The following is a 14,344-nucleotide window of genomic DNA, read 5'->3' as shown; positions in this document are numbered from 1 at the left end:
AAGCATCCTCTAGGGTCAATGCTACTCACAATATCTGTTTGTGAATTACATAGGTAGGGAAATTATCTATACATTTATACTCTAATATAAAGACCTTCTGGTAATGGCACAGTACAAACTCTCAGGAAACGCGACAAAAATATACAATGTCTTCACGTCACATTTGCAGATTAAAATGTAACTAAGGTCTCTGGCAAGCACAATAGTTTCAATAATCAAAAAACAACTTCTCTTCAACCAAAATAAAGGACACCATTTGTTAGTTTAGCTATCTTGACAGATTATGTCTTTTTTAATACAAAAATAAGGACAAATATAAATTAATATATATTAAAAGAATCAGATTGATACGTGGGGAATCTACTGAATAAGTACAGGTATTTATGACACAATAAATACTTGTCATTCATGACTCGGGGAAGATAAACAGAGAGTGGTGTTTTTAACCCGGCAGGTAACATGTAGAACTCTTCTACAGGTGAGAACATCTGTATGTGTTCGTGTGTGTGTGTTGTTCAGTAGCTGTATAAAATACCACAAGTTTGAGCACAGTTGTGTGTAGGACTGTGCAAACAGTCTCACGGGGTTCAGGAGGTCTGTTATGGGAAACTACTGTGGTGGTTTCTCGTGTGGTAGGGGGTTTAACACTGCCCGCCTTTTCCCATGCCTTGATGCAGCTCCTCCTAGTGGTGAGTCTGTGGTTCTATCAGTTAAGGTTACTCCTAAAACACACAACGCACAGACAGGAAGCATGAAGTCTACAGGAAGTGGTCAACCCATCAGTGACTGGTCAGTCCTCCAGGGAAGAGACAGTGTGGCACACCATTGGAGTCTTCATGACCAACCAAAAGAAGTAGATGTAAGGAAAAAGTCAACTCCTTTTTTTTTTGTCTTTTTCTCCACTTCATAATAAAAAATAAGTTTGTTTTTGTACTTTACAATACAATTCAACATCCCCACCGAGGAAGCATCAATCATCAGTCCAGCACTGACATAAAAAAACGTTTTTAGCTGTTTCTCTTGTTTTTTTTTTTTTTACTTTTTTGGGGGGGGGGGGGTTAAAAAACAGGGTTTGTGGGGGCAGGACTGTGGATGCTGAAGGAATCAGGACCTTGGACAACAAGCGGTCAAGGATCAATTAAGGCGGGCAGGAACACAGAACATATCTGCAGAGGAGGAAATCTGCCAAGAGTGTTGTCTCTTTTTCTTTCTTTTTTTATGAGGAACACTTAGTACAGCCGCACTTGACCACTTTCTCAACCTCCTGGACAAAAGAAGAACCGTCAGTGCACTGGAAGGTGTATTTCCTACGTTTGCTACGGAGGGGGGTGCAGCAGGTGCCCTGTCCTTCTGCTCCCCCTGGGCAGCTGCCCCGACACTCTAGGCGGGAGATCTTCTCCTGGGTTTGGCACGCCGCGTAGCCTTGCTGTCTCTGGTAGACATCTCGGACCCGTTCCCCTCGGCAGGCCATCTCTGCAGGAATAAGGAGAGAAAGGATCCATGTTATGTATCTATACTGTTACCGATGATTTAAACCAACAAGACATGGCCACAATAGGGATTTCTATGGTGGTATTGACACAGTAAGTTAATAAATGGATAATTGCTTATTGGCTCAACACACGGACAGTGAGAGAAGGTAATCCTTGACTAACTAATTGGTTTTAGCAAAATGTATACTGGATAATGTAACGTGTAAGCACTCCCATCTGGTGATGAGGAACATCATGACTGATGATACATGCATCAATACCTCTCTACAAACAAGCACATTACTGCCTTTTGAAAAGAAGTTTTCTAGTATATGAAAATGTCTACATATCTATAATTAAATAATTCATACTTATTTCTTGTCAGCTCTAACCTAAATATAATTGAACGTCTAAATAAAAACAAACAAAAAAAAGTTACTATAAAAAACTGAAATACAGTATTTTTGGTTGCGTCAGAGAGAAAGGGAAAATGTGAAGAAGAAAAGACATTGATAGTAAAATGCAGCCAGACAGTCTCACCTGAGTTACTCCCCTTGTGGGGTTGTGAGGAAGCTCAGGAGATGCTGAGTTAAAAAAGCAAAGTGTTAGAAGCGTTAATACAGAGACATCAAACACTGTTGGAGGTGTGGAGCTGTGAAATGATGTGTAAGTGAAGTGACAGCAAGGCAAAAGCTTAGAAAGGTTGTGTTAAGAGAAACATGTTCTAGACTGCAAAGCCTGAACATCATTATATTTTGTTTTTAGAGGAATGTGAGATGTTAATTTACAGTACTGCACACATAAGTTTTACACAGAGACGGAAAACATGTACATCGCTGCCAAACGTGTACCCAAGCCTTTCTCACCTCTGTCACACGCCTCTCCTGTATAACCACTGTTACACTCGCAGTATGCTTTGCCAAGGCCCGACACTCTGCATTTGCCATGTTTGCAGCGAGACAGACTGCAGGGGTGAGCTGCGTCCTGGTCCTGCTCGTCACAGAGTACGCCAGCAAAACCAGGCTGGCAGCGGCAGGAGTAGGAGTAGGAGTTGATTGGAAGACAGGTACCGTGGATACACCTTTTGGACGGAGGAGAGAAGGGACGGGAAAGATAAAATGTGGGACGACATCTTCCATTTATGGTGTTTCTAAACTAAATGCACACAACACAAACTCAACTCACTTGTTGCCATCACAGGGATTGTTGACCTGCTGGTCACACAGTGTTCCTGTCCAGCCGGGGTGGCAGGTGCAGGTGAAGCCACGGTGCCCTGTGGAGTGGCACTCACCCTGGATGCAGGCACCTCTCTGGCAAGGCTGGCAGCCAGGCTCCACTCCGTGGCCCAGCCACTGTCTGGAGGTGCTTTGTGCAGTCACAGAGCCTGGAACCCCAGGGCCAAGCCCAGCCCCTAAGTCTTGGAGCTTCCCATTGATGTACAGGTTACGGAGGCAGCCATGGAAACTGCTGCCGTTACGTCCACCTGAGCTGTGCTGCAGGGCAGAGAGTCCCCCGGAGGCTGAGGCCCGCTCTGGCATCCCTGGAGCAAATATTTTTTCAATTATGTAACAGCTTTTGTGCAAGAATAGTGCAAGACAATGGAAAATGTGAGTCAGTGGAAAAATGCATTAATTAGTAAATCTAAACATAGTGATATTGTAAATGTTAAGCTAAAAATATACTTCTATATAGGATTAGCTTGACACCATTGACAGGTTTTAACCCGAGTCACAACTTAAATATCAGATGATCACTAATAGATGCACATTCAACTTTTAAATCACAGAAATTATCTATAAACTAACCACTGCACAAACTGAAACATATAATCTTTTGCTGCATTTCTAGTATTTGTCAGCAAATGAGCTTCAGTGTTATGAATAATCTGCAGTTTACAATTTTCTGAAGCACATTCCAGTCTCTTTCACGAAGCAAATGATGTGCACATAGGACAGAATATTGATAAACAGACAATAATCTCGGGTATTTGTCCATAGTCATTCATGCTGTGCTCAGGTCCTTACCTCCTACATAAAGTGGAGAATCTATGTTGAGTGTCGACTGTTTGCTGAGGGAGTTGATAGATTTGGGTGGCCCACCATCAATGGACAGAGACAGAGTCTGATCTGATGCTACTAATTCCACACCATGGAAACTGCCATCATTCACTGTCTCCACACTGAGAGAGAGCGAGAACGGGGAGATTATGTTCATGTGAATGTGGCGTGAGTCAGTGTTTTGTTGTTTGGATATTTCTGTGTGTATGTGCATGTACCTGTATATAGCAGAAGGAGGGTAGGATCCAGTATCATAGCTGACCCTGAGGCGTCCCCTGTACAGCTCCATGGCAATGTGATCATTGTCCCCTTTATACAATAAAACACCACTGTCCTCATCTGTAGCAATCTAAAAACACAATGTGCCCATGTGAGTGGTTATATTGTGTAGGAAGCATTTAAGATCCTTTTCCTCCTCTAGTAAAAATCAGCATTCTAAATTAGCATTCACTTGGCCCACCATTTAATCTCATTTAGCTATTATTTTTTGCGTGTATCTTAAAAAAAAAACCTCGCCACTGCTTTCCACGTACATGGCAAAACTTACTAATGTTACATCTGTCATCTCCAAAAAATAGAAATAAATAAATAAATAAATCACTACTAACTGCTGAGGGAAATATTTGGCACTTTCGCTGCTAAATAAGTCACTAACTCTGTCCACTGTCTTCTGTGCAGGTATGAGAGCTCAGTGAAAATGGCGCGAGTGAATTTTAACAGTAAAAGTAGAAAAACAGTCCTGCCATGCAAATATATAGAATTATTTAGATGATCTACTCTTTCTTTGCTTTTTCGTAAAATATAACGTGTACCTGTAGGCTGATGTTGGTCTGTGGTGAGAGGAGACTGGAGGGTAGCTGCAGGTAGGACTCGCGGTTGACAAAGTTGACACTGACAAGTGTCTCACAGCGTTCGCCCTCATAGCCGTGGACACACTGGCAATGAGGGTCTGATCCCATAATCACACACTGGGCACCATTGAGGCATTCGTGGTTGTCACAGGGGCTGGTGCGAGGAAGGACCATCGGAGGAGAGAACTCGCAGAATAACCCACTGCAATAATACATATGCACACACAAATGAAGCACTTGTAGGCTGTGCGAGTGTAAACGTGCTCTCTTTGTTGTCCTGTATTGTGCATCTAGGTTTTGAGTGTTGGCAATGAAAATAGAAAAGAAACATTTCTGCGATATTAAACTCTAAACACATAAACATCAGTATAGTTTTTGTATAGACCGTGTAATCCACATTACAATAGACTATTATCCCATCATATTATTTAAGTTAGTATCAACAATAAAGTGTTCACTGGAATAACTGAGCCCCTCCAAAATGGTTTTGATATCAAATGTTTAAACTAAATGTTGACTTCACTTTGGGGAGAGTCACTCTCCTAAAAATCGTCTTCTTCAGCAGCAGTATATAAAAGTAGTACTTTGATCTAATTAGTATGTGAGCTTCTGTTGGGCTGTGAGCCTCACCTGTAACCCTCTGGACAGACGCAGGTGTAGCCGTTGATGGCATCAATGCACTGACCTCCATTCTGACACTTGTTCTCTTCACAGTCGTTATAGTCCAACTCACAGTGCTCACCTACATAACCTGGATTGCACTCACATCTTCAGCACACACACAGACAAAAATACTTGTTCATACCAAACTTTAATCTGCAATCTGCCCCTTGCAATGACCCAGCTGTTATTTTGTTAAACAAACTTTTTGGAAAACCTGAACATTTAGGAAAACTTTCCAATTCCCTCCCAACCTAAACAGTCTATGAGTTACAAATCTAACACACACAATCCCATATGAAGGCTATAGGTAATGTTTCAAGATGCCTCGTGGAAAGCACTAACTTTATGACATCTAAGTGTTAATATTTTTTTACACTTAACAAAACAGACACATTTAAAGGTCAGCGTAGTATGCTGACCTGCACAGGACACATGAGAAAGGAGTCAAATTAAAACAAAGCTCAGATAAAATCTGAATGGAAAACCCTATAAAGAAGTTAAAAGTACTTTTGCAACACATCACACACTTTATATGGGTGTCTGTGTGCGTGTGTGTGCATGTGTGTGAGTGTTCTACTCACTTGTATCCCTTAGGGGTCAGAATACACTTTGAGTCATGCTGACATGGGTTCAGCTCTGGTGCACAGAAATCCAGTTTCTCCTCACACAGCTCCCCTAGGAACACACATACACACACACACACGCGTGCACATACACACACACACAAAAACACAAATAAATCATCTCAACACTTTATCAATACTTGCAACATAACTGAAATTATCATGTAATACTCCATATTCTACAACTCCCTTACAGTGTGTTTCTGCTTCTGCATCTCATTATGACCAAGCCTCTGTGTGTACGTGTACATAACTGTACTGGATGTATCTGCAGTGCACAGACAAAAATGTGTGGCTGTCTGCTTTGTATGGGTGTGTTCTCTGATGATGGATGGCTCTCTTGTGGCCAGGACCAACACAATGGTCTGATAAACGATCTCATCTCTGGTAATGTCATATTCTTGATGGTATTCCCAAGTGTATCCCAAGTTCCCGAAACTCTGGACTCCAAATGAATCACTGATGAGGCATCGGGGAGTGAACTAATGCTAATGACAGAAGAAAGTCCCCACTGGGAATAATTACACGATCACTCGGGGATCAGTGAGAATGTGTGCAGATGTGCAGTATATGCATGTTTAGGCTTCAGAGCTTCTCTTCCAGAAGTAATTGTTCTACCTCTCTTATTTAGAAGTGGTGATGCTAAATTAATATAGTCTTATTTGGAAACCCTTACATTCTTTATAACTAAACAACAAGTCTCTTTTAATTAGTTTTGGAGATGTTCAGGCATATTCAATGAAGTGGAAATTACTATAGTTTGGAGATTTATTAACTTCTTGTTTGTTAAAGTTAAACTCAAATAAAAATATGTTTTTATTTTTATATTTCATTTATACATGTTTCATTTATACTTGTATAGATGAAATTGTCTTAAAAAGACCAAAATGTCCAACACTGTTATGCTGAGACACTATCTAAAAGAGAAAATGTGCCAAAAAATTGCACACTGGATTACTTTGAAGCTGTTGCACATACATGGACCTGTCACCATAAGTTTTAGCAAAAAAATCATGGCGGAAAAAACTAACTGCAAAGTGCACAATTTAGCCCTGTTTGAGTTAAGTTTGATGAACAACTAAAGTGGCCAACTGTTCTAGGATGTTGCTGTGCCTTTTTAATTTTTTTTTTTTTTTTAATTTAAAAAGTTTTACATTTTTAACTGTTTTTTTTAAAGAAGATCCAAGAAAACCACATATAAGCCTTGGAGGTGAAAGGCATAGAGAAATGTAAATAATGTGTTAGTACACTGAGAATAAAATCCGCCTTTAATGTGAAATTGTTTACCTGGAACATTATAATGCAGTTTACTTTTAGTATAGTAAAAATATGTACGCATGAAGCAGCAAGTAGAATAATCAGAGATGACTGAGAAGAAAAATTCCAAACTTAGTGGTCTGTTTGAACATCAAGGACATGCAAACAGTATGTATAAATCTGTGGTAGTGAAAACATTTTTCCTGGGGAGCATGGATAAAGCACAGGAAACAAGGGAAGGAAAGAAAAAAGGAAGGGAGGAAGCAAGCAAGGAAATAGAGATAGGGACAAGAAGGACAGAGAGAAGAACAGACTAACCTCTCTCCACCTCATTGGTAGCAGCTGAAACCACAAAACAAACACAGACAATAGATGACAGAAAGCAGAGCGAGACAGGAAAGTCACAAGACATTCAGACGTAGAGAAATAGAGAAAGACCACCGCCACAAAGGTTAGCAGTCAGACTTGCTTAGCAACAGTACAAAAGCAGACAAACAAGTAGCAACAGACTAGTGTTAGAAATATTTGTCTCTACTTCAATATTCTAAAAAGGGTTTTCTTATTTTTGTATGTTTCAATAAAAATAATAAAGTTGCAAAGAATGAATAGGTATTTTATCTGCCTAGGAGTAAATGTCCCATTTGATTTTTATATAGATGCACAATGTCTATGTGACTGACAGCTGGGATCAGCATTGAACTCATGAGAACAATAGATTAACAGCTGTAATAATACCTGTTTATTTGGTAAAAAGTAAACCATACAAACCACTGAACATAAGACCTTCAATTAACTTTGTGTCCTAATCAGGAAACAACTTACATCCACACTGTCCACACCGTTCACCATATACTGCATTACTACAGTATGTCAACAAAGTGAATGTGACATATTCTTGTGGTTTTGTCAAAGCATGTCATACATGTTTCACAACTATGTGGGTGGTAAATTACTGGAATAGCATTGGTATTTCCGTAGAAAAATAGCAGTGACCGGCAGTATGCGGCTATGACCACTATGAAACTATACAGGGTCACACATTGTGATAAAATAATAAAAATACTGTACATGTAATTTAATCACAGAGAGCAGATTTCCTTTCAATTCTAGATTCTGATTTCGGACACAGTACAGAGACGTCTTTGTTCACGTACCCATTACAAGCTGTCAGGCGACGCCTCCTTCCCCACATTGAAATGTGGCAGTCTAGCTTAGATTGTTATCTGAGCTAATGGTTAGCTAGTTTACATAATGTAATATGTTTTTATGAAAATTTGAGGTTTTAAGCCCCATTGGAATGCAAAGAATCTTGGGATAGATTTAGCTGGTTAGTATCCACCTGCTGGAGCCTTTGTTTCACGGCGTTTGCCATGATAATTATTTAGATGCAACAATTATGGAGTGGAGTTCTGTATTTAATTTAAAAAACAATACAGAATGGGTAAAAACTCCTTTGGCACCAGTGACAACTCCAACCTTACAACACTTTATGTGTTACCTGTGTATTCTGGTGAGCACATGCATGTGTAGTTGTTGATTCCATCAATGCAGGTAGAGTTGTTCTCACAGTCGTTATCTTCACAGTCGTCAATGTTGATCTCACACGCGTCACCTTCAAAGCCCTCCGGACACACGCACCTGAGAACACGCAGTGACAAACACGTATAAGGCCGTACACAGAAAATCTTAGGGACCTCGGGATGCAAAAACACAAAAGCTGCTCCTGCAAGCAGCTCATAACAGCAGTGTCAGCTGCATCTACATTTCCCCAGTGGAGAGTCATTATTCTGTTAATGTGAACGTGCCTTAACTCTCTAAATACTACTCAGCTTTATTACTGCATTACCACAAATGTGTGCGCGCACCCACACACACACAGAAACACACGCACACACAAACAGACACACAATGGTATATTATGGGTCTAATAAAGAGCTCTTATTCAGCACACACTCTGGTGGATTAATATCCCATTTTATAGTCAATGACAGGCCTTCACAATGAATATTCACTCGATTTGCCGGAGAAGGAAAAGAAAGTATATAACGATGGAAATACCGACATATAGAGAAAGACTGAAATGAAAATGCAACAGAAGAGACAGAAATAGACCAAGGAAAGAGAATCCAGAGGAGCTGTGATCTTGGGCTAGTCTAATTGTCTGTGTGGGTGGTTAAAATCTGCCTGAAGTGAGCAGACAGGCGTTAGCTTCCCTCCTGTTAATACTAAACAGCTTAATGCAGAGAAGGAAATTGTCCCAGCAGGGCGGTCGAGCTCAGGCACAAACTAAGGGCAAAACTGGTCCCCTGAGCCATTTAACTCTTGCAAATTAAACCCCACCTGTCATTAGTGCAGCATCACTGATGAATTATCCACTGAGGGTCCAGAGGTCAGGTGCTGTTTCCACTACTCAATATTCACAATTTTACTGGTTTATTGATACTGTATCTATTATCTGATGTGTTATGCGTGTTTCACCTAAGTGCCTACTTCAGTAGTGACATTCAGTTCCACCAGTTATATCTATAATCACAATCTCACCTATATTACAGAGATCTGAGAACCCAGAGAAAAACATTTTGAGTGTTTTTACTTTTGTCATTACATTTTATGGCTTAAATGACTCTTTGTGTTTATTTAAATGTGTAGACTTTCCTACTGAGCTTTGTTCATGACAAAAAATGTGACAGTGTGAAGTTCAGAGAGGGAGGTAACATACTGCCAGTCAAACTTTTAAATGGGCAATTTAGCATTGAACCAATTAAATTGGGGAAATCCCAAGAGACACATTAAAAAAGAAATGTTAAAATTAATACATCCATACCTATTATAATCTTGACTTTTGGTCTAAAAAAAGTTCTAAAAAAGACTGGATATGATTTCCATAATGCCACTAAACAATGGTTATGTATTTTAACTCCACTCCTACACTGTGTAATTCAGACTTTCTGTGAAAGGATAACTTCAGTCATTTTATAATTTAATAGTATTTCCAACAATCCAGATACAGACACTAAAACCAAGAACAAATTCCCTTGAGTCACATACAATATCTGTCAGTCTGCAACCTGATTTGGATTGTTCATCTGTGCCAGAGACCGCCATGGTTGTTCAACTGCGTGGCATGCTTTTACATTATAAAACACTTTGTCAGAATATTAATTAAGAATGACTGTCCAAATGTTAAGAATTGCCATAACACCACTACACAGTTAACTTACTGGCTTACTGCTATACAAGCTTATGCCGATTAAGAGCCTTTGACAAAGGAAGTCTATGGCACAGACAAATATGCAAATCAAGGTTGCAGGTTTTCAGACTTTAGAAATCTCCTTCAAGTGGTACAAACTTTATACAGTTAAACATTCTAATGCAGTAGTACTTCCTAAGACAGATGAAATGACAAAGACTGGAAAACGTCATATACAGGAACAACAGTAAAATCTATGAAGGTCACAAAAAGTTAAGCCTCTCACCAGAAGTTGCTTCCTTCTCCTTCCTTCAGGTGGCAAGTTCCACCGTTCTGGCATGGGTTACTGATGCAGGCATGAATCGGTTCCTCGCAGTTCTGGCCCTACACACACACACACACACACACACACACACACACACACACACACACACACACACACACACACACACACACACACACACACACACACACACACACATATACAATGCTGTGCGTTCAAAAGACAATAGCTTCTTTTATTGTAATTGCCATGTATTTGTATCTACTGTTATAGAAACATAAAACATTTAGTGTATTTATCAGTGTAGTCTATTCATTGTACTGTATATACAACTGCACACACTGTGCTGCATATGGTGCTGTGTAGCCCCAGACTGAGTGGTCATGCTAACCCTTGTGCTACATTACATTGTTTAAACCACCAGTGCTCATGTTGTGATTGTCAGTGTGGGATACTAAACCACAGATGGATGAAAAAAGCTTGTCAAAATTACAAGTAATACTTGCAAATTACAGATGTTAAATCTGGTTAAATCAGGTTAGGTGAGATGCTTGAACAAATGCAAAAGACCCCTTTTGTTTTCCATACTCTGTGTGTGTGTACCTTAAATCCATAGGGGCAGGTGCAGCGGTAGTAGTGGACAGGGTCATCGGAGCATGTACCATCATTCTTGCAGGGGTTAGACAGGCAGGGCTCACACTTAGCCTGGATACTAATATCCACTGGGCCTGTGTGATACAAACACACCAACCCACACACCCAAACAAATAAAAACATGAAAGATTATTAACATAATATAATGGTTTGCAAGTCAGAATACATAGGTTTACACACGGACATTTGTGCATTATCAGGGACCTGCATATATCTTGCATCTTAACAAAACTAAATTTCTACAGGAGATAAAGGTTGTAATTTGTATGCTGTGTATGTTTTTTTCACAAACTGAATTATAACTTATATACTTAGAACTATATGAAATATTCCATAAAAAATATTGTTCAATTTGTACTTTGATTAATTAAAGGTCAATATCAAATGGAATGGGAAAAGTTTAGGTAAGATGATGTCATATTACTGGATTATGATTGAGAAAGATGGTAGATTTTCTTTGCAGGACCATGGCGTGCACAGAAGACACACATATCCCCATTATCGATGTCAGAACATTAACATTTAACAGTTGGCACACGCGGTACTGGACAGAACATGAGGGCTGAACGGGAAGCAGAGTGGTTCAGTCTGGTCAGGATTCAAACGATGAGGAAAACAGGAGTGGGACTGTCTCGAGGAGCTGGGGAAGGTGAGACTGAGGAGAAAGTATTGGGACATGATTGGCTACTTTACCTGGCACTAGAAAACCACAAGGCCCCGGGACGTCTACAGTTCGTCAGTTAGATTAGGTTAAAAATAGGTTTCAGTCATGTATTCATAGTTAAAGTGATAAAATAAGGTTAAAATGTCAACAGACAGCAGCACTTTCTCATTTGAGCCAGCTGAGATGCTCACAAGCAACTATGTGGATTTTTGAGTTTTTTTTATTTAATTAACATTTAATTTTGTTCTGTGAAAGTCATGTATCTCCAAATTTAGGCATGACTTTTTTGTGTGTTCAGACTATTTAACATAAAACTGTGTAAAAACTCAATGCATGGTTTTCATTGGACAGCTATGATTTGTAAATAGTAAAATGTCATCAAGTGTGTGCCCGATGGAACTGTGGTGACCGGCTCATCTTGCTTTAAAGTACGGATGCTTAATAAACTGGTTATGGGTATTTAAAACACAAGCTGGTTGCTAATGCGTATCTGTCGTGGGATGTGAGTGTGTTACTGCAGTACTGTATGTGTGTGTGTTAAAGTGTGTAGATACCTGTGCAGGTGAACTTCTTGGAGGGTGTGGTAAGCAGCAGTTTGTCGGTCATGTCACCTGGGCCGGCACAGCGGGCTATGCCAGGCTCCTTGTAGCCGCTCTTTACCCAGTCTGAAAGCCACTGCATGTGGCAATCACAGTACAGAGGGTTTGCACCAAGAGCCCTGCCAGTCAGAGGGAGGGAAAGAGTGCAAGCAATGTTCAGTCAAAATAACAAAAGTCGGCATTTGAAACCTTAGAGACACTGTTTGATTTTAAAAAACAATGTAATGGAGTATGCTGTAGAGACAAAAGTACAGAATACACATCACTAAATACTCAGTTGAGCATCACTGTCAAATTACAGTAAGTGGGAAACTGTGGTATAATTCTGCCAAGAATAACTGTTATGGAGATTGTTGGGAGCATCTATCTCATGATGTCAAACTTGATACACTCCTCATAAATAGTTTTTCTACTTGCTAAAAAACAAAGATTAGCTTTCAATTGTAGTTAAATTCTGGAATTTTTTTCTTAACCATTTTCAGCTATAGGAAAGTTAATAAGAGTTTATTTTCTTTAAAGTTTACCAATAAAGCACAGAAACTTGCATTAATTCACCAGCATTTATTCTGGTTCATTCATCAGCTACTACTATATCTGACAACTAAGCAGGTATAGAGTGCTGCTTTTATGCCCAGACATTTGTCACTATTATCTTTTACTCTCTGATAGTTTAATGGCAGCATCCTTGGCTGCTCCATTGACCACCACAACTCCAACCTCTGCCAGAGATAATTCTAAATCTTGGTGTTATTATTTGACTATTCTACATATTTATATATGTTTTTCCCCCAGAAGAATCTGTGTTGTTGTACTGTACTTATTAAAATGGAAGTTAAAACCCTTTACATTTGTGTTTACTGTAATAAAAAATAGCAAAAAGCTAAAAGTGTATGATGCTGATCCTAGTGATGTTCACTTTATACAATGCCAGTGCTCTTTGTGTATATATATATATATATATATATATATATATATATATATATATATATATATATATATATATATATATATATATAGCCCTCAGGAGGTGTGGTGGACTGTAAATTTGCAAAAATCAATAAAGCAGATTTGCCCCAAGATCCAATATTTAGTGGAGTTTACCAACAATATTATATCATATAATATTTGACAGAATGATCAATAAAACAGAAGAGGAACAGCCATATTTCTGAAAAAGGTGTAGACTGTTGTTCTAAAGCTTAATTTAACAAACTAAGTGCAAGAGAAAATGAGTGGCTGTAAATGGGTTTGTTTCTGATACTTTTTTATTCTGATTGTTTAAATGATAAGCCTCACTAAACATTTTCCCTTCCAGATGATGAGAAATGATTATTTTCTTGCAGTAATGTTCTATAAGCTCTAAATGTCTTTAGTTGTAGCAAAAACACAGACTGTGTATTACTCACAGGTGAGAGAGCGCTGACAGGTCTTTGAAGGCTCCCTCTGGTATCAACGATATGTCGTTACCATGGAGAGATCTAAGTAAAGAGCGAGAGAATGATAAAGCAAGAGAAAAAGGCACAGGAGTTTAGAAATAAATCTAGATGTTTCTTCAGCACCAGCCTGACTACAGAGTCACTTCAACATATTTCTCAAAGTTGGGACAAATACTTACAGCAAACGCAGAGACTTGAGTCCATCGAATGCCCTCACTGGTATGCACCGCAGGCGATTGTAGCTCAGTATTCTTTCGACACAGAATAAACATGTCAAAAATTATGACATTTTGTTTTTAAAGTAGGTTCATATTCAACAAGAGCATAACTCTGTTTATGACTGCATTCCACAGTGCAAGACTGTCAAGCAAACACTGAAGCACAAATCCACACACTTGACGGAACAAACACGTCCATTCAGTTGGAAACACAAATGCATAAACTATATATGTCTGAAAAACACAAACAATCATCACTAAAAGTGCAAATGCTTAGATTGACCAGATTTTTATATTTTACTGTAAACCTTTATTTAAAGCAAGATCACATTTCCACTGCACATCAGTAAACACTTTACTTTTAGGTCACATTTTAC

At 39.1% G+C, this 14,344-nt stretch overlaps 1 protein-coding gene across 5 annotated transcripts in view; it reads right to left on the bottom strand.

The window, feature by feature from the left end:
- Positions 1–1,050: 1,050 nt before the first annotated feature.
- slit2 (slit homolog 2 (Drosophila)) overlaps positions 1,051–14,344 on the bottom strand; it is a 96,991-nt gene continuing 83,697 nt past the window's right edge. For 2 of the 5 annotated variants that reach the window (XM_067498865.1, XM_067498864.1), the window contains 15 exons: positions 13,929–14,000; positions 13,720–13,791; positions 12,269–12,432; positions 11,000–11,124; positions 10,400–10,497; positions 8,422–8,561; positions 7,242–7,265; positions 5,625–5,718; positions 5,011–5,148; positions 4,342–4,582; positions 3,748–3,878; positions 3,497–3,651; positions 2,658–3,012; positions 2,339–2,553; positions 1,051–1,473 (listed from right to left, as the gene is read on the bottom strand). In XM_067498865.1, coding sequence (XP_067354966.1) covers positions 1,217–1,473; positions 2,339–2,553; positions 2,658–3,012; positions 3,497–3,651; positions 3,748–3,878; positions 4,342–4,582; positions 5,011–5,148; positions 5,625–5,718; positions 7,242–7,265; positions 8,422–8,561; positions 10,400–10,497; positions 11,000–11,124; positions 12,269–12,432; positions 13,720–13,791; positions 13,929–14,000 — 2,281 coding nt within the window. In that variant the 3' untranslated portion in view covers positions 1,051–1,216. Of the gene's footprint in view, positions 1,474–2,012; positions 2,057–2,338; positions 2,554–2,657; positions 3,013–3,496; positions 3,652–3,747; positions 3,879–4,341; positions 4,583–5,010; positions 5,149–5,624; positions 5,719–7,241; positions 7,266–8,421; positions 8,562–10,399; positions 10,498–10,999; positions 11,125–12,268; positions 12,433–13,719; positions 13,792–13,928; positions 14,001–14,344 lie in introns of all 5 variants that reach the window. The other 3 variants (XM_067498866.1, XM_067498868.1, XM_067498869.1) reach the window with 2 other exon arrangements.

The sequence above is a fragment of the Channa argus genome, chromosome 3 (assembly GCF_033026475.1).
Source record: "Channa argus isolate prfri chromosome 3, Channa argus male v1.0, whole genome shotgun sequence".
In the NCBI taxonomy this organism is placed as follows: domain Eukaryota; kingdom Metazoa; phylum Chordata; class Actinopteri; order Anabantiformes; family Channidae; genus Channa; species Channa argus.
This window is presented reverse-complemented; position numbering and strand designations above follow the sequence as displayed.